The following is a 19,787-nucleotide window of genomic DNA, read 5'->3' on the forward strand; positions in this document are numbered from 1 at the left end:
ACTCTGCACATAATAAACGTGGCAAGTGTGGAAATATATATGTATACAAAAGCAAAAAGAGCCCTCAATAAAAACACAGCAGCAGCCTGCGAGTACAGTGAGAAACTCGTGAAATGCAGGCGTGAGATCCGAATTAAGACCTCCAAGGCAGCCAACAGATTCAACGATTATAGAGACGCCTGCAGGGAAAGCAAGACAAACAGATTTAGTGAAGTTATGAACCCTTCAGGGTCTTAGACTGCTGCCTCACAAAGAGAACCGATATCTATCCCAGCAGCAACGGACGCTGTGCTTTCGGTGAGGGCATTTGCGCCACTTACTTCTATAAACCGGCAATTTACACTTGCGCCCTATGGTGTCAATGCAACGGCTGCAACGTGCGTTTTAATATAAATAACGCTCAAATGCATTTATATTTGGCCACTGACAAAATAAAGTTGCAGAGTATCGCTTTGTTGAGGATGCAGCGCTCTTCAAAGCAAGGTTCTGAAACTGTGAAGGGTTTTGCAGAACATTTAAGCGATAACGCTGTTATTGTTGTTTACCTTCACCATCGGCGAAAGATCATTCGGACATGAATGTTTTTGTTCAACAGAGACTCAAGAATATTACAAGATTATACAATCGAGTGTGAATAGAGACGGAAATTGTTTGCATGTTAAATCACGTTACCTCACGTTAAATAACATATTTAAGGAAGATGCTTAATGGGAATTTACCCTTTGCTATATGCAGTATATATAAATATTGATAAAGATGTTATTATTTAACTCTAACTAGCTTTATAACATAGCGTGAAACGCACTATATTATAAAGCTAATGTAGAAACACGCTATATTATAATGTAAACGTATATTATTAGCGTATTGTTATATGTGCATGCATGGAGTTTGTACACTGCTCTCTAAGATCTCCGTGGCTTGGAATTAATATGTGACCATGATATACAACACCATTGGCAAATGGTATCTCAGCCTAGAACACACCTCTCCCACGTTGATTCAGCATAGCACAAATATCTTGCGCATTGTGTTCACATCTGCAATGGTGCGACAACAGCATCCTAATGTGGATGCTGGTCACACCACCACCACCACCACGCAGTGCATTGTTGTTCCTGCCTTCCGAGGTGCTCACTAAACAGTAATTGGCCAATCAGACTACGAGTTTGGATGGGAGATCCTTATGTTTGTTCAAACACATACACGTTAACCTACTAACACCTTTTCATTTTCCTCAAATAAAAACAGCTTAACAATAACATTGCGTTCGATTGCGCGATGTTTGCCGTATATGATAAATAATCGGAGTGGTGGCACAGTGGTTAGCGCAGTGCGCTCTGAACCCGATATCCTGAGTTTTATTCCCAGCTTTGGCTAATGTGAATGGCAAGTGATATCTGAACCGGTCCTAGTCAATCCCTTCACTAACCTGCACTCACCAGCGTGGTATGGTCAATCACCCTCCCTGACTGAAAGGTGTGGGGAGGCAGTAACCCATCAGTGGATTGATAAAAGACTCGGCACATAGGATGATGCTGTTCAAACGAGGTGAGCATTCCGCGTTAATGAAAAGCAGTCCTTGTGCAGCAGCACAAAGGCCCGCTGCTGATGCTCCACAAGGACTTGGCATGTTGTGTGGGTCTCTTGGGCAGGCATGGGTTAAAACAAACGCATTATTAAAACGGAAAGCCTACGGCCATAGCAACTTGGCAGAACGTCATCAACGCATCAATATCAGTAATAAGCTGTATCTGTCACTCTGCACACACTGCAAGACTGCAGAACAGGACATTGGGAGTGTTGACTCTTGAGTTGCGATGGGTATGGCTCCTTCCTACCTCGCAGCACTCAAACGAGGCCTGATAAGAGCAGAACGAGATGCATTACCTTATAGAGTAGACTGACCAGAGGCTGAATCTCGCGTAGTGAGGAAGGGGTTGTACGTGTAGGTTTCTGTTAATATATGGACTGATATTGCCCACCTTTATGAAATGCTACGCAAACCCACACCGTTATTAACGGAAAATCATATATTTCATCCTAATGAACATTCCCTACAGTAGTCCCCCAAGACCGAAATACTTTATGGATCCAAAGGAGATTTGATTCAAGTCCCACAGACATTTCACATTCACCGCAAGGTTATATGGGACATTTTAACAAAACAATCCTGGAGGGTTTTTATTGAGTATAGGATACGAGTGAAACAGCTGATACTAAATGATCGTATTATTACATTTTCCTGTTGATACGTCTCATCTTTTGTTCATCATGGGCATAACAAAACGTCATTAACGAAGACTTGCAAACATGTGGCAATTGTTGTTTTGTACGAGTTAAAAGTCATATTGAAATTCACATTCGTACGAGTTTACGTACGAGAAAAGTTTAGCATTAATATAGCAGCTGGGGTCGAATGAATAAAACTCAAATGCAAAAATACTTCATTATAATTGCATGCCAAAGCTTGGTTATTAAAGAAACAGACAGTGAGAGAGAGAGTTGTACCACACTGATAACCGAGGGGGGAGATATTGCAAAATATAAATCAATAAAATAACAGATAAATTAGGCCCAGAGTCAAAGACAGTGACTGCGTACAGGGTTAATGACAAATACTTTTTTGGCATGGAATCATCGAAAGATGGAGAGACATGCAGATTTAAGTGAAGGGGAGGGCAACGGTGAAGCAGAGGACTCGGACAAAGGGCAGGCGTTGCCCTACCCATGTAGATGGGCGTTCCGCACGGAGACTGAAGCATCGAGGCAGCTCCATTCCCCTCCCGCACCGCCGACAGCCCAAAGTCCGTCACCTGTGGGGCGGGTGGATTGATATGGAGCGAGAGAGAGCGAGAGAGCCGTGCTTCCCCACGCGCCGCTCGGTGGCCGGCTGATTAAAGGGTGAGCGGCGGAGAGGCCGGGGTGCTCCGTTCTGTGGGCCTCGCCCGCTTAATGGGACTCTGCGGAGCTAATTAGCGCACCGGCCCCCTTTCCGCTGACAAAGATGCGCGGACGCTGCCTTTATTTAAAAATGAATGAGAGAAGGGCTTTGGATTTCCCCCCCCCCCCACTTCTTCTTCCTTTCTACCCTTCATCCTTGTGCTGGTGCCCACAGCCCCTCCCGAGCGGGCCTCTTGCCGTCTTTCTTTTGTGCGTTTCGTGTCCCCCCGCGTTCCTCCTGAAAATCAGCCATCCACGAGCGCACGCCCGTTCCCTTCGCTGAGTATTTACAGCACAGCAGCGCGTCCGTCGCCTGTGCGCGCCGCATACAGAACCGCTTCCACGTGCGCCAAATCGCAAAGCAATTCCCCTGGACCGTTGTTGGGCTGCTCGTTAATTGACGCCCATTAGGCAGCCATCACGGCTGTACGCTGGCTATTATTTATTCAGTCGGACTGACCGGTGTGGTGAAGTATGGTCCAACAACCGCCAGACTTTCGTCCAGCAGTGGATTGATCAAGGGTTATATATATCATTACAATTGTATTAGTACGGACATTTTCCCCAAGTCAAAACAGTCCTTAGTGAGTGCAGTGGGGAGGCCTTTATCCAGCAGTGGATTGAACAAAGGCTCTAGGTTCGTGCGTGCATGAACCAATGCGTAAAGCCGTGCATCTCTGCGAGGTCAATTATGCAGAACGATCACAGCCACGCAAAAAAAAACTTTATTCCACAACCAATCCAAAAGGGCCCACATAATAATTTGCTCTCTCTACGGCTAGTAAAAAAATAAAATGGACAAATATTCCCGTCAATTATTGTTGTTTTGCTGCCAAATTTGTTTTTTACCCTTCGTTTCTTTTGCATCTCACTTTGCGGTCGGCGTTAGTGTATTTTACAGATGGTACTCTATTCCAGCTCTTAGCCCCTAGCTGCCTCGTCGTGTATCCGCAGCCCTTCGCTCGTGCAATCGCTTTTGTTCTTCTTTCATTTCAATCCGAGCTCCCGTTTTTCGGCGTCGTGCGCTAAGGGAGGCAATCGAAGAGCCCCAACTTCTGTTTCCACCGTTGCGATCTTCACACTCAACTTCGACAATCGTTTTCCCAGCGCCTGGGGTTAGCGTTTGGCAAGATCAACGTGCACGTGCCCGACGCCAGCGAGCAAGACCAATGCGACTCGGCCTCTTCAATCGGCGAATCCAGAGGGGTTCCCTCTGCTGGTCTAAAGAACACCCAACATTTATACAGAACTCGCCAATCCCCCCAGTGTTGGACTCGGAGCTGCGGATGGAAATACATTTTTACCTTGAGAGCCCAGAATCAAGTGAAAGCACCCATTGTTGTAACTCATTATTTTGTGATAATGGTGTTAGTATAGTACACCTCCTTGGCCATAAAAAAAGCCTTTGCTGTAGCGAGAGGTGTTTCGTTTATGTTTTCACTTGGCCTCATGAATGCCCTAACTACTTGAGTTGTGAATAGCCGAGGATCCTGTACGCGTTTTCCAAATTGGAGGCGGTCTTAAAATCCTAACTACATTTTAGATGCCTTTTTCTTTTCATGTGGCTGCACTTTTGAAAGTGAACTGGTGACCAATGCTGGGCATTAGCATTGACCTGGACCTTTTAAAAAAAAATCGGAAACAAAAATTCAGCAAACTACCACAGCTATGAGAGAAGCCTAATGGCAAAGGCATTCATGAATGCCTTTATATGTTTGTTTTACTAGAATAACCTACAGTGGCTTTATATATTCTTGACAACATTAAAATGTCCTCCATATGCATTCTAGAGTGTTTTATTTGATTTACCGACCTCGTATTTTAAAACTGTTTACAAATATAATTTTTGAAGTGTAAATAAGTTCGAATATTGTGAAAAATTCGAAAGTATTGCTCATTTCCTTGATACTTGCCGGCATTTGGAACTCAAACCGAAGATGCCTGTGGTGTCTGATTTCAGTTTGTAGGGGTTCGTTTTTAAAAAAATGCGTCGTGTAAAAAAAATCCCCCAGCTCATACTTATCCACCTGCTTAAAATAATCATTCCTCCCCTATGTCTGTCACGGTGACTTGTAACATTATCAATAATTTTGGCACTCACAAACATGCACATAATGATGCACGGACCGGCAGATGAACAATCATGGCTTGATGCATCTGCTTAATATAATAATGACTCACACGTTACACAAATCAGCTTGGCAACCATTACTTTGCATTATTAAATGTTTGAGTCATTTGCAGAATAATTGGAGCTGTATTAAGTGACACAAAACTTTACACCTCCAGATGCAATGACGCCTCTGTGGAATCGTTTCCACCCCGCCTCCCTGCTCTCTGAGAATTAATATACAATGTGGTGCATTTATTTTCATACAGCATCAAATACAAAGGTGTCTCTGGATGCTGGAATTCATACCTGCATATAAATGCATACACCACATATGCTGCTCGGAGGCAAAGTGTGCGGAATGCAAATTTTGCTTAACATAAAATAAAATATATAATACAAGTAATGTCTTGATTTAAAGCTTTCGTGACTGCAGGGATTCATATTCTTGGTTCTTTCGGTAAAGTCACCACGTAGAAGGGAAACAATAAAATAATTTTAATAAAATAATTTATTAAAATAATTTTATTAAAATAATTTTATCGTTTCCCTTCTACGTGACTTTATGTCATTTGCTGGGGGTGTGTTTTTTTTTTACTCTGCAAAGAAGCACGTTCAGGTGCAGTTTTTTGCTGCGTATATTTTGCCATTGTGGTCTTAGGTGTAATGATGTACCAACACTTTACACAGAAGTGAATTATGTTACGTTTAGTAAATTATAGCAAGCAATCGTCACGGTTGTACTGGAGCGAAAACTGGCCCCCAACATAGGAATGTGGAATTTGCACCACTCACTCAGGGCCACCGACAGGTATGAGCACCCTTTCTCAGTTGAACAGCGACAAACTGTGAATTCTGGCTTACTATAAAACACACTTATGCCATGATAACATATTATTCGATTTAGAACGCCGCATGCATGTATGTGTTTTGGACTTATTTTGCACCGTACGTAGCCAACTGTGCTAATCGGAGGTGCGGGTAAAGAAAACAACCTCAACACGAAAAACAGTTCTGAAGACAAAAAGCTGTTAAAGGTGCCACACATAAAAGCATTACTCAATCTATAACACCTCATCTTAAAACCCACACAAATTCCTCAATTGTCTCCAAAACCACACCAACTTGCACCAATAAACCGGTACGGCACGTAGGCGTATGTGTGCATGAGCAAAGATTAAAAAAAAAAACCTATAAAGTATCCACTACTGTACAAGTGTGTGTGTGCTCAATCATATGTAAACCCACACTCCGTTATTGGCTTGCATTAATAACTAAGATTTAATGAACTTCTGCAGACAACCGCCCTCTTTCATTACTATGCCCTGCGCATGTAATGGCCACAAAGGCTCGCATGCACAAAGTTGTAGGTGGGAAAGCAAAATGAGGCTTGCGTGATGAGTTCCAAGCACCCCTCCGTGGAGATAACCCCCAGGAGTGGGAGAGAACAAAAAATAAAATCTGACCTCGGTAATGCACCATGACTCCCTCGGCACACACTTGAGTTTGGGGAACAAACATTTCGCCTGGCCGCATTTAACCCCAAAATCGGCAGCAGCACTAGGCCCAGCTTTAAATGCTGAGTTAACATGGTGGAGGACTTTTCAGCAGCTGCAATGGCCAATTAGAAGGCAAATTAGGAGCCAATTAGGGGCCGTGCAGCATAGGGGTCTCAAAATAAACATGGGAGGGGGGGGGGGTGGGAGAAATAAAAATTAAAGGTGCCAATTATAGAATCCAATTAGAGGATTTTGAAATTTGAGTGAGGCAGCTTTAACTGAACCTGCGCCCTCTCAAGCATGCACAATCTTCCCTGCGCAGTTCCATAGGGGGATAATTTCCATGAACGTCATGTGAAATTATATTGTTATAAATAATAATATAACCTAACTTCATATGTGTGAGGTTAAAATAAAGGACGTACTATTTCAGTCCACATCTGATGTGTAGTAGCACAGCTTAAACCTGTATGCACGCTATAAATTTGATGTATATATAAATATCTAAAAGACTAAACTCTGCGTTCCCATGTTCTTTTAAACTTTGGACACTGCTCAACTGTAGATATCGCACATTCCCCAAGGAGAGGCCGGTCCCTTCATAAGACAACCATTATTGACATCCCAGTTGGTGCTCGCCTTAGTGACACATGCAGAAAGATGGACTGCTGACCCTCGTCGGGGTGAGAACTCACAACCTGTACATCATTAGCCAGTGTCACAACTTCGCGAAAGAGCGATAATGCCCTTTGTGAAAACATGCAGCAAGATACGCACTCAACCGAGGGGGCAGTGCTCATCGCTAATTGGGGCTGGTAATTCCATTGTTGGCTTCACTCAAAAGGTGTCTCACCAAGAGGATAAAACCCCAAGTCCATCTGCCAAACCCAGAACTTTAATTTACAACCATCTGATTGTAAGTCGCACTTGAACCATGGTCCCCCCCCCCCGCCACAGCTATCAGTAGAATAATACGGCGAGTGATGCAACAGAACACCACTGATTTAGACAACCGTCCAAGTGTTGGTGATTGTGCTGCATTGGTCTCGGAAATGTATTTGGATTTGCACCGCGTACGAATTAATTACTACGTCATGCAACGAAACTGCAGACTCACGCTCAAGCCAACTGGGTGCAGCGGCCGTGCCTTTACTCTGGAGGATATGGCGATGATCCCTGTGTTGAAGTGGCTGCCTCCTGTGCGCTCAGCTGGGGGCCCAGGGGACAACAGGGGGACTTTACCCGAATGTCGAGGTGGTCGATTCCCTCGTGCGGCTCGCTGCTCTTCGCCAGAATGTTTTCCAGCTTCAGGTCCCGGTGCACGATGTCTGGTGCCATCACCAAGCGAGAATTATTCACCACCACGGTACACGCTCTTGACATTTTTACGGTTTTGTCCACTCCGTTAACCTAAATGTAAAACGATAACATAACTTTCCACGTCATTTGTACGTATTGTAAACAGTCGATTGTTAACACACTCAATTTCTGGTATGTATCATTACGGTAACTATATATTTGGATCGATGAGTCATTAACATACCTATAAGCTACCCTTCGGCTATCAGCATTCCCCTGTGGAGGGGTTCTATTTATCAAACAACCTTTTGTTTAACGGGACCCTTGCTACAGCGGACATCACGTGGGCTTCACTAACACATCTTAAGGATGGCTGTGGGAGTCTCATCAGAGGTCCCTGCAAATAGCACGGGAAAACCATGAGACAGCTTATGCCCGACCTCATGCCCTTACTCAAGGTCTTGAGATTGACCTCCCGCAGCGCCCACCTCCGAGTCTTCTCCGATGCCCGAGCAAATGCGATCTATCTGAGCCTCTCCTGCTGGCAATCAAAGAGACGGGCACTCTACAGCAAAGCTGGAACCACGTGCGGCTTCTTCGAGTTTTGCCATCTTTGGCATTAGCCCCCTCCATGGCCTAACGGCACTCAGAAACAAATTTTGAGTCGAATTTTTTTCTCTTGGACAGAAATATAAAAAAAACAGCGTGAGCCAACAGCGCTCCAGGCTATGCAGTTTTCATCACGAATAAGGATATATTTTTTTATTTAATAGGCTCCAGGTTTAAAATATATATGAAGAATGTGAACTAATGTCCTGTGTGTAGACGTGTCAGCGACGCTTTGATTTTAAATTCCATATTTTACGTGCCACTCAGCAGGTGGCGGTATAGACTCACATTTCACATCATCTAACTGGTGGCAAAAGATGTGCAAATATCCTATCGTATTAAGTACAAATATCGCCTGCACAGCCTTTAACAGACTGCACTTTAACATACTGTAGGGGTCAGTGCTGACATTATCATCATGATCATCACGTTCCATGGGCCGTAGGTGTCCATTGCATATTTCATCATTTGTTTCCACTTTCCTGTCTTGTGCCAATATGCTCGAGGAGGGCCACATCTTCCTGGCACCAGCCTCTGATGCCGTTGTCAAGCCATTGTCTGTTAGGTCTAAGTGCTGAAAGCGAGCACCTGATAAGGGTGATGTGACCAGCACCAAAACCTGACCGATTTTGATTGCCTCAAGTGCTGGAGTTTTTTTTTACACTTTTAAGACAGAGTCGAACTCTGGAAGGCCCAGGACCGCTTCACATATCGCTCGCCACCGAGAGTAGCGACGGTCAGGAATCAAATTCAGTTGGCCGGGGTGTTGCTCGGGCGTGTGAACCACTGTGCCACCGCGACCGAAAGCAGAAGAGAATCAAGTATCAGAGCAGTGAATTTGAACAAATTGAAGGTCAGTTATATACAGTGCTACAGTGATATGAAGTGAGGTGTTTTATGACGGCGTTTTGTGCAAGAATCACTGCCATTAGTACAGTGCTACAGTGAAATGCGGTGAAGTGTTTGATGACATACTTTCGTGCAAGATTTACTGCCATTAAATTTGCACAAGATACAATTAAACTAAGCTCGATTTTTCCGTAAAATATTACAGCTTCCATCCTAGGACGGGCATACGAGCTAGTATTTAATAAATGTCCATAAAGACATCCTCCCTACGAAGTGTCCAGTGGAGTCATACCTCGTAATGCTATGCCAACAAAATTTAGTATATAAGAATGATGTTTAATAATTAGTCCAAAAATAGGTTAAAATTTTGAAGCATGTTTTTGTATCAAATATTTTTTGTTGGCATCTTGTGCTCATGCAACTTGGTTTCATTACTGCAGTTACAACATTAGGTGAAATGTTTATAGTGTCTCTCGACAATACGTCAATAAAACATTACATTACTCCATAAAATAATAAAACAAACCAGCAACTACTGTGAAATATTCAACAACACACCCACACATAAACCCAGATTAACCCGGATAACAACGCGCAACACAACAACAACAACTCAATCCCACTTCCATAAACACGAGACACAAACAATGGAACCACACAAGCTGGCTTGAGATGTCTCTCCTTGCTACTCTTAGGATCGTCGATACTTTTCTTCAGTTTGGCTTCTGGAGCCTTTATCATTTAAACTGAATCTTAAGAATCCAGAAAGTATTTTTCTTCGTTATTTCAAGCTGTTGTTTGCAGTATTTGTATCAGTTGCGTTGTTCACGTGCTCGTGCCTTAGCGCTTTCTTGAGCTATCTTTCCACTCGATGTGTCGCTAAAATCGCGTTATTGTCTTTTTTAGGTATACGTGGCAGTGATTTAATTTCCGCATGTTATTACAGGAAATCAACAGCTCATATAAACGTCACATTTGCAGGTAATGCGTGGATCTAAGAGATCGGGATACAGATATTAGAACGTCACATAATTGACTGTCACATGTCTGTCCTCTCCGATTAACCGCCCACGCCCAGTGCAGTATGTGTGCGTAGTGCAACTCTTATTTTCTCGGCTGTTCACACATCTGACCCTTTCACATGCAGTCAGGTGTCCTTAAGCTCACGTACATTCCCTAACTTCTGAAGTACCACGCTTAAAGCAGTTTTGCGCTTGAATTTTGCACGGTACAACATTTCTAGGGATTTTCACATATCCGACCTTGCAGAAAATCCGCCTTTAGCTCAATCTCTGGCAAGTCGGATATGCGACGTTGTACTGCACGTATGAGACGTCAGACTTTAAACATATGTACTATTTTCTCTCTGCGGGAAACAATAAAGAGTGACCCTCTCTAGACTCCAAAGTGCAAAAACCACGTGCACTCTAACGCACAGACACAGGCCAGTCAGGCCCCAAAATACAGCGGGAGCTAATTTATCTAATAAAAAATTGGTTACTTTCAGCCGTAATCTCATTTGGATATCCACTGTGGAGGCTGCTTTTTGCAAGGGCACATTACACAGAAACGGCTCTTCAGGTCAGTAAAACACGTAGGCTTTCGCGACCAATATTATTCATAATAGAGGTTTTTTGGGTTAGATCACGTAAATATAAATGCGTAATTAAACCTGCCACCAACGACACAGCAAATTTGTAATGGTTGTCACGTGGTCAAAACATACCAATTCGTTACTAGTACAGCACGCCGGTTGTGTGTTGGAGAGTAAACCCACAACATTTACAATTCGAGTACGACGCTTCGCCAGTAATTACAACGAGCATCATCAGGTGACAGAATTGTTCATGTTAATTTTTCGACAGCAGAATTCCAAGTGCAGTATACATACTCGAGTACATTATGTGCAGCATATGACTAATTCATCTGGAATGTGCCAATTTCTCAACAGATCTTACAAGCTAAGCAGGGTTGAGCCTGATTAGTGCTTGGATGAACAACCACCATCCACAACAAGTTGTAATCGGCTGCTGCAAATCTACATGGTGAGCAGCGAAGGGCAGTGCAGCAACATCCATTGTGGGTCCTGTGCTTCCCTGATCCACATCGATGCACCCCACCTGCACAGACTCACACTGAGCAGTGTGGTAATGTATGGGCAAATAGCCCCCATGACCTGCGCGGTGTGGGAAAGGCCCTCATCCAGCAGTGGACTGACAAAGGCCTGTACGTGCATATATTGCATAGGCCACAATTAGTTTCATATTAAGGAATTATTCGGGTTCGTTTTTCACCATTTGTCCAGGTGGCCCTCTGTTTTTTTAAGCTAATTTTTAAAAGTCACATTTAATGACATTTTCACGGAGTGCAGGATTGTTTTGTCTGCCGTGAGTACTGAGGAGGCGTGGAGTGATGTGTTAATGCGTGATTTCCACAGGGAGAAATCTGATTTCTCCGCATGAGGCTCATGACTAAAGCTGAAAATACCAAGCTGCATTATTTTCTTTTCAAAAATCAGTCCACTTCAGCAGTGATAACATGTGACAACCAGTCTATCGAGAATGCTTCTGAACTATCTCTGCAGGAGTTGAGTGTTTTGAGTATTCTTCCCTCGCATAGGCCTACAGGAGCTGTTTTTGTTCTTTTTTCTGGGCACTCGTTTCTTGCTATAAGCTCAAATACACAAAAAAGAACCTGGCCAAACATCCTTAATAGAACTAGCCTTAACAAAAGTCTTATGGACCCAGTGAGGCTTTCCTGGGTAAATAAAATTGAATTACTATTATCCGGTTGGTTAGCTCTTTGGTTAAGAGCGCTCGACTCACAGTTGGAAGGCTGCAAGTTCAAATGGAGGCTGGTTCAGCCCATCATCCCTCTGCGGTTGATGAAATACATTCCACTTTGTGGGAAGTCAACAGTGGTCACCCTATACAGAAACTGTTTTCCACTGCGTGGATGTGGAATTAACACTGCTGGCTTCGGGCTACCGATGGGAGTTTGAATGCAGCCCCAACACTCGTTTGAGCGTTGAGATTTGACGTTAATGAAGTCGGCCTTTTTTCATTTTAGTCAATGGAATTTTAGTCAAGCCGTAAGTCTGTGAATTTCATTGAGTCATTCTCAAAGTCTCATCGCCTAGAGCAGTAACTATTAGTAATTATTAGTAATTAATCGTTGGTATGAGGGGCATGCAATGTTGCTCCCTCAAAATTATGGATGTATGTTGAACTTCTTTCGCACCGCACGTAGCCAACCATGCTAATCGGAGGTGCCGGGGAAGGACAACATACTTAAACGCACTTATTGACAAGTTAGTTGACAAGTTAGTCAATAAGTGACATCAGTAAAAAAATTATATATAGCCAATTAACATTTTTTTGATCTTCCTCAGTGCACTAAAGTCTCTGATTATGTGACTAAATGATCTTCGTCTGCGTTTTCAATCAAATTTTGTCTCGTCAAATCGTAGCCAGTCGTAGCAATCGCCACGCTTGACGACTGCCGTCCACTCACAATCAACCGTCGACTCAAGATTACATTTAAAACGACATGAACCACCGTCTTGACGTTTTCCACCGTGGGCCACACACCGTGCTTGTGCAGGTACGCGATGGCTCCAGCCAGGCTGTGAGCGACGTGCCTCGCCTCGGCCTCCGACAGCCGCTTCCTCTGCTCCAGCACGGCCCGCAGCTCCCCCAGCTCACACAGCTCCATGACCAGGTAGACGCGCTGCACGCGCAACGCGGCCACAGGGCACGTTCGTTCAATTAAACAAAAACAGACAGCCTGGAGCGGTGGCTGTGGCGGCTCACAGGTGAGGTCCCGGGTTTAAATTTGGGCAGGCCCACCCGTGATGTAAAACGGGTTCCCACGTGTTAAGCAAAGTTAAGTCGACGGGCCACGGTATGAGCATGTGATGTATTGTTGAACTTCTTTCGCATCGTACGTAGCCAACCGTGCTCGTCGGAGGTGCGGGAGGAGGACGACAAACTGTGGTGGGAGAATGTGCGGATATTTCGACCTCTTCCAAGATGTATTGGACCGCTTAGAAGAGGATGTCAAAATGCCTTTTCGAAGGTCTCTCTTGAGCTCTCTCTCGTGAAGGCCCTTCCTCCAAGAGCATCATGAGCAAGTAATTGCATGGCCTACACCATGACCAATTTACCTCTCAAGTTGAAGGTGCTCGGTTCAGCCACCAGTGAACGACACACACTAAAACCCACTATGTAACATTTTGGTCCCGCACTTTATTTGTCTGTTTTACAACTTCGAGAATTGAAACAATCGTAATATTGGCTTGACTTACACACGACGATATCATAAGGGAGCCTGTGCGAAAGCGCAAAAGATAAATACACCACTTGCAAGATGTTCAGAAATCCCGTGACAAATGACGTGTGTGGGCTGTTCAGAGACACACGGGCAACACTGCCCTCTGAGATTTCCAAATGGATTACGTCTCATGCAATGATTCCAATAGCACAAATTAACTCCATTGGGGTAGAAAGACCAATAGCATTCAATACGAGGGAGCCTGTGTGTGCTGTTACAGGCAAAGGTGAAAGTATATTTGTGCTCAAATGCTAATTTAACTTGGGCAGCCCTGAGCCAGTGAAGGAGATTCCACATTTCTATGTCAGAGGCAATTATCTCCAAAGAATGATCACTGTAGAATTTCCAGAAAGTGGTACTTCTATTAACGGTCTACATAGGGTGGATGGACTTAGATTACCACTGCTTATTTGCCATCTTGTGCATATACGTGGGGGACTGACTTATGGCTGCTGCTGATAATGCGTTCAAAATACAACACATCTGACCAAGGTGGTCAAACGGATGGGAAGACTCACTACCAAATATTTGTGAGTTAACCGCCCCCCCCCCCCCCTTTGGGGGTTGACTCTGGAAATGAGAAAATTAGAAGAGAAAACATTGTGAAAAGGAACACAACGAGTGTCCAGTGGTGAAGCTGTTGTTCCCTTTTGTACGAATACGAGCGGAGAGCCCTGACAATAAACAAAGAGCTCCACCCAGTGACTGTTTTGAGCAAATAAGGCATCGACATCTTGAATCTCTCACCGCCGAGTAATTTTGTTGTGGTCACGTGATGCCAACGACTCGCTCGCCTAATTTTAAAATGCGTAACGACGTAAAAATAAAGACTTTCGCGTTGTTGTGGCGAAGATAAATAACTACGTAGATGAGTAGAGAATGTGTGGCCGACATAAATCTGTCTCTTCCACATTAAAAAAAGCCTCCTTTATACATCTCTCTCTGCGTAAAAAACAATTTATTGAGACGTTCAGTTTCGATTCAAAGCTTTCGTGACTGCAAGGATTCATCTTCTTTGGTTCTTTCGGTAAAGTCACGTAGAATGAGAATAAAATAATAAATTGATAAAATAAAATAAAATAACACAATAAAATTCTCACGACGTTTCGGCCACAACACAAGCGGCCTTCATCAGGTGAAGGGACGAGACTGTCTGGTTGGACAGCGCTGTCCTCCAAATAGTCTCGTCCTTTCACCTGATGAAGGCCGCTTGTGTTGTGGCCGAAACGTCGTGAGAATTTTATTGTTGTTTTATTTGATCAATTTATTATTTTATTCTCATTCTACGTGACTTTACCGAAAGAACCAAAGAAGAGACGTTCAGTGTTAATGATGAAACGTGTTTATTTTGTTAGATTGGCAGTCAAAAACATTGTTTGAATAAAATGTTGTTGTAAATGTGAACAACTCGTGTTTTACGACTGAGTTTTTCATTTGTTTAGTGGCCTCTCATTAACATAGAAGGATATGGTTCGAAAAAACAATTCACGTCTATGCAAATGAATACGTGTTTAGATGGTTTATATATGTGTATAATGAACAGCAGGGAATGATTCGACATTCATCTGACAGCCTTCTCATGAAAAGAGTCTACTTAATATGCAAAACACTGAGCCTTCACCTTTGTAAAACAAAAAAAATCGCCCATTCTAATATTTTTTTATTGCTAATCCATGCATTTTAGTGAAGCATCCATAATGGTACTTTACAGCGTGCTTACTATATACCTCAACGATCTTGCTAAGCCGAAGATTTACAGCCAGGGCCAAAGCAAACGTGAGCACATTCTCTTTTTATACCAACTGAATAATAAGGAATTGTACAAAAGAACGGCATATTGAATGCGCCAATGCCTGTCGTGTGCTGCAATACGAGTGTATTTAAATGACAGCGCTTATTATATTCCAACTTTACTTTGCTCTTTATGCTGGACCTTGTTAGCGCAATGTATTGTAGTGTGGAGACATTCAAACTATCCCCATCCGTCGCTCAGCCATCAAACATTAATCACAGCAGGAACAAGACCCCCACAATGCCTGCATTATTCACTCCCTATTTGGCTGTGTTCACAATGGTACAGGCTAGTCCATATTATATTCCGAATTCTCCTACAGATCTCGCCTAATAAAACAAGTACTGCCAAAGACACCGTGTGGAGCAATTTCCTCACCATTTATCTCGTGTGCAGTAATTCAAATATCACTGGAAATAATCATATGACAGTACAATTGTTTGCACAAGGCTTCAGGTTGAGCTGGTGTCACAACAGACGTGCGTGTCCCATGCTTGATCAAAAGGTATTGAATTTTGGGGAACGTTTTCTTTGATGTAAGTGCTCATTCATCGTATCTGAAAATTGGATTTGCAAAATCGATTTGGTTATCCTTCATAACACAAAGAACAAAAAGTAAATAATATGCAACCCTTGGGTCAAATAATTGGCCGTGCCTACGGGACCTGTTTGACCATACTTCACAGAGGTGGTCCCAGTGGGTTGGTGAAGGGGGAGGCGAGGACTGGTTCAGATGTCATTTACAACTTATGTTAGCCATGGCCAGGAAATCGCCAGAACACATAACACAGAAGGGAGCAGCTTCACCATTGGACAATCATTGTGTTCCTTCCAATAATTTTTTTGTTTGTTTTAGCCATGGCCGGGAAATCACCACAAAACTTAACACAAATATACGCGACGAAAAAGATGCGGCTGATTTGGGCCACTTTCAACGTCAACATAACACTGCGACAGCACTCCTAATTTATTTATTAAGGGAGACTTTAAATCTATAAGTGTAACTCTCGATTAACGCAAGGGTTTCAATTTCATTTTGGTGGGTTTTTTTTACGTGGAGGTTCGCTGTCACAAGTGACAGTGGACCAATTCGCCTGCAAATCCATCAATGTCTTAGGCAATAAAAAATCAAGCGAACCCCAGCTTGAGGTTTGAGCGCCCAGGTAGCTTACATGGCCACGGAACCGTGCAAAAACAGCAGTATCCTGTGACTAACAGCAGCAATGGTTTAGAGACATTACCCACTCAAGAGGGCAGCCACACCGAAGCTGTCGGCACAGCAATCGGCTCTCCGCCGAGACCCAATTTTGAGATGTGAAAGAGCATTCCTTAATTCTCTTTGACAGGTGCGGCCAATGGAAGTAGCTTTTTTTTTTGTAAAAGTGTCAGAGGTGCCGAGACGTGGCCACCGGTGGCCTTTGCCCCCAGAGTGCCACATACCAGGGGATTAGGAAGGAAACGGAGAACAGGTAAACGGTTAACACAACCTGCAGTTCACACCAGCAAACCGCTGCCCCCGCAATTAACCGAGAGATAAAACACAACTTAAGGTATCTCGTTTCCCCCAGCATGCGAGTGTCGTGCCATACCTGTGGATGTTGTCAAAACGCCTTCAAATTCCTTACAAGGCAAGGTCAGTTCATAGTGCAATGGATCTCTAGCAGTTTGCCTTATGCCAACAACAGCTGCAGCAGACTGCGTGCTGTCCTTTAGAGAGGACACAAGCCCTCGTCTCGTCTGGCAGAAGACTCACAACGATGCTGGCAGGAGTGAAATACTGTATGTGCCGCTCTTAGTTAAATAAACCATCCACAAAGTACAATAAAGTCAAAGTGTCTCCATGCCCAAACAAGCATTCAGTTGCCACATTTCTATTGGTGGCCCTTAGCCAGCAATGGCAATTCTACATTCCCATGGTGAGGGCCAGTTTAAGTGATGATCACTGCCGACTTCCCAAAAAGGTATACTTGTTCTATCCACCCCCAGAGGGATTATGGGGCTGAGTTGATCCTGGGAAGGATTGCAGCCTTCCAAATGCAAGTCAAACACTATAATTGCAAGATCATAACCAAAATAGCAACGACTGTGTGCATAGCGAGCACCGCTGAGAGACACAATCATGACTCGTATCCCCATTTACCTTGTGGGTCTCCAGCACCTCCTCCAGGTGGATGATGTTCTGATGTTGAACTCGTTTCAGAATGACCACCTCTCTCTCCAGGAGCCGTACCCCAGAGCTCCCAGCCTGGGTACACAGGAGCAGAGATCCACGTTGTTCTGGGCAAAGTGGGGTGGTAGTGTGTGTGTGGAATGCTTAAAGCCACGGAACGTTTAGCTATTGTTATCACTCCTATGCCGAAGCATAAAGTCAGCCGAAAGTGTGAATCCTGCTGTGGTATCTGGTGCAGAGGATGAGGTTCTCCTGCCTCGCCGCACTTGGTAGAATTCAACGTAAAGCAATCAGGTTGACTGATGATCCAGCAATCACCGATTCACTCTGGTCACTCGCTCACTGGCGTTCAGTCGCCTCCTGATCACCCGTCTATCACCACTGCCATGGTTAATGTTCCCGCGAACTTCACTCATTGATTCCTCAGCTCATGCTGAGGACTCAATTTCAGTTGAATGACCATTTCGTCTCGTCCGCGTCGTCCATCGTACCGCAGGTGAAAACATTTCTCGTTTTGCTTCTTGCCTCGCACTGCTCGACTATGGAATTGCCTCCCGTCATCTGCTCTCCCAACTTCTTACAACCTTACTCAATTCAAGAAAGCTATTAACTCTTATTTGTTGCAAGGTTAACAGGGCTCTTTATTTGCTGGCTGCTTGGTGTCTTGGGCCTCTGCGCCTGCGCTCGGTAACCGTTATGGGGAAGGAAAAAGAAAACCCTCCAAAAACCATACCCTTGCATCCCGAAGCGTGTGTCCCTGCCACGCCACCAAAGTGAAACAAGAGCACGGAGAGGGCCACAGCAGAGTGGACAATGGGCTGTGCTCACACGCAGGAGCAGCCCAATCAGATGAGACGAAACACTCCGTGTTGGCAGTGGTGTGCAAGTACAAATAAAAAAAAACACTGACCGCATTCATCAGTAGCACCGGCGTACAACAGAAATAATTAAATAACGGACTGCCGTTTTGAGCAATGGTGTCCATTCTTCTTCAGAAGAAGGGCCATCTTCTCGCTCTCCCTGCTCTGAAGCAGGGCCGTTGTCAAAAACATGGCAGGCGATTGTATATTGTTTTGTTTTTCTGTTAACCAAATACCACAACAGTGACCTGATCGAGGATGTGCGGAATCTCTTGTTGTGGTTTTCACACCTGATGATGATTGCTTGTGTTGCAGTCGAAACGTCGTGAGAATTGTATTGTTTTATAGTTTTTTATTATTTCATTGTTTCCCTTCTACGTGACTTTACCGAAAGAACCAAGAATATGAATCCCTGCAGTCACGAAAGCTTTAAATCAAAATCTACTGGGAAACAAGTTAGAGTTTACCAGACTGTATACAAATCCCGTATCCTAAACTTCTACTATATTGGGGAAATATATATACAGGGTGGCCCAAAAGTCAGGACACATAGGATAATTTCAATATTTTAACACTGGCATAAACAAAAAAAATGTTTATTATATCAGTTAATATTTGATCAATTATCATTATTAATAGCTATGTTTTGTCTTCCTTTTAAGATGAAATTTAAAAATTGAAAGAAAATTGACTGAAGACGAATGAGCTAAAGAAGATGAAGGCAGCAGGTACCCATCAGTTGCTGAAGACGTTAATACGTTGCACCCTGACATAAATATTGGATTGTTTAAATAAATAAATAAATAGATAGCCTTGCGTGATTTGTTAAAATATAATCACCCTATGTATCCTGACTTTTGGGCCACTCTGTGTATCCCAAATTAAGAGTAAAAATTGAAAACCCCACCATGCATGTCAAGACACTGATCCGCCCAGCCACCCCCAGTGACTGATTCATTGACATTATCAAGGGTGCAGAGAGAAGGGGGAGGGGGGTCATTATAGGAAGGAAGACAACGAAGGCCACCCCCAGACAATGGAGGCCCTCCGCCAGCTAATTGCCATCAACAACCGGTGTTTCGCACGAGCTCGCAACTCAAGCAAAATTTATATTCGGGCGAAATGGTTGCCGATTCCAAAGTTTCACATATGTATGAAGGACTTAAGTAACTTATTCATCGCTTTTCATGATTAAATTGAAGGCTCTGCCTATTAATATTTTATACCTAGGCCCATAAATGTATATTATAACGTTATGGGGTCTGGTCTGATTTAACTATCGGAGGTGAATTTAATTTTGAGTTATTGGCCTCTTTTGATTACA

General features: G+C 43.7%; 1 protein-coding gene across 1 annotated transcript in view; it reads right to left on the minus strand.

The window, feature by feature from the left end:
• LOC116940097 (serine/threonine-protein kinase 33-like) overlaps positions 1-19,787 on the minus strand; it is a 70,924-nt gene that overhangs the window by 26,533 nt on the left and 24,604 nt on the right. Inside the window, exons 4-7 of the mRNA XM_032949431.2 lie at positions 17,574-17,678; positions 12,900-13,038; positions 7,795-7,880; positions 2,729-2,816 (exon numbers count right to left, since the gene is read on the minus strand). Coding sequence (XP_032805322.1) covers positions 2,729-2,816; positions 7,795-7,880; positions 12,900-13,038; positions 17,574-17,678 — 418 coding nt within the window. The remainder of the gene's footprint in view (positions 1-2,728; positions 2,817-7,794; positions 7,881-12,899; positions 13,039-17,573; positions 17,679-19,787) is intronic.

Source organism: Petromyzon marinus, chromosome 7, assembly GCF_048934315.1.
Source record: "Petromyzon marinus isolate PM22_M1 ecotype Great Lakes invasive population chromosome 7, UKy_Petmar_22M1.pri1.0, whole genome shotgun sequence".
Taxonomy (NCBI): domain Eukaryota; kingdom Metazoa; phylum Chordata; class Hyperoartia; order Petromyzontiformes; family Petromyzontidae; genus Petromyzon; species Petromyzon marinus.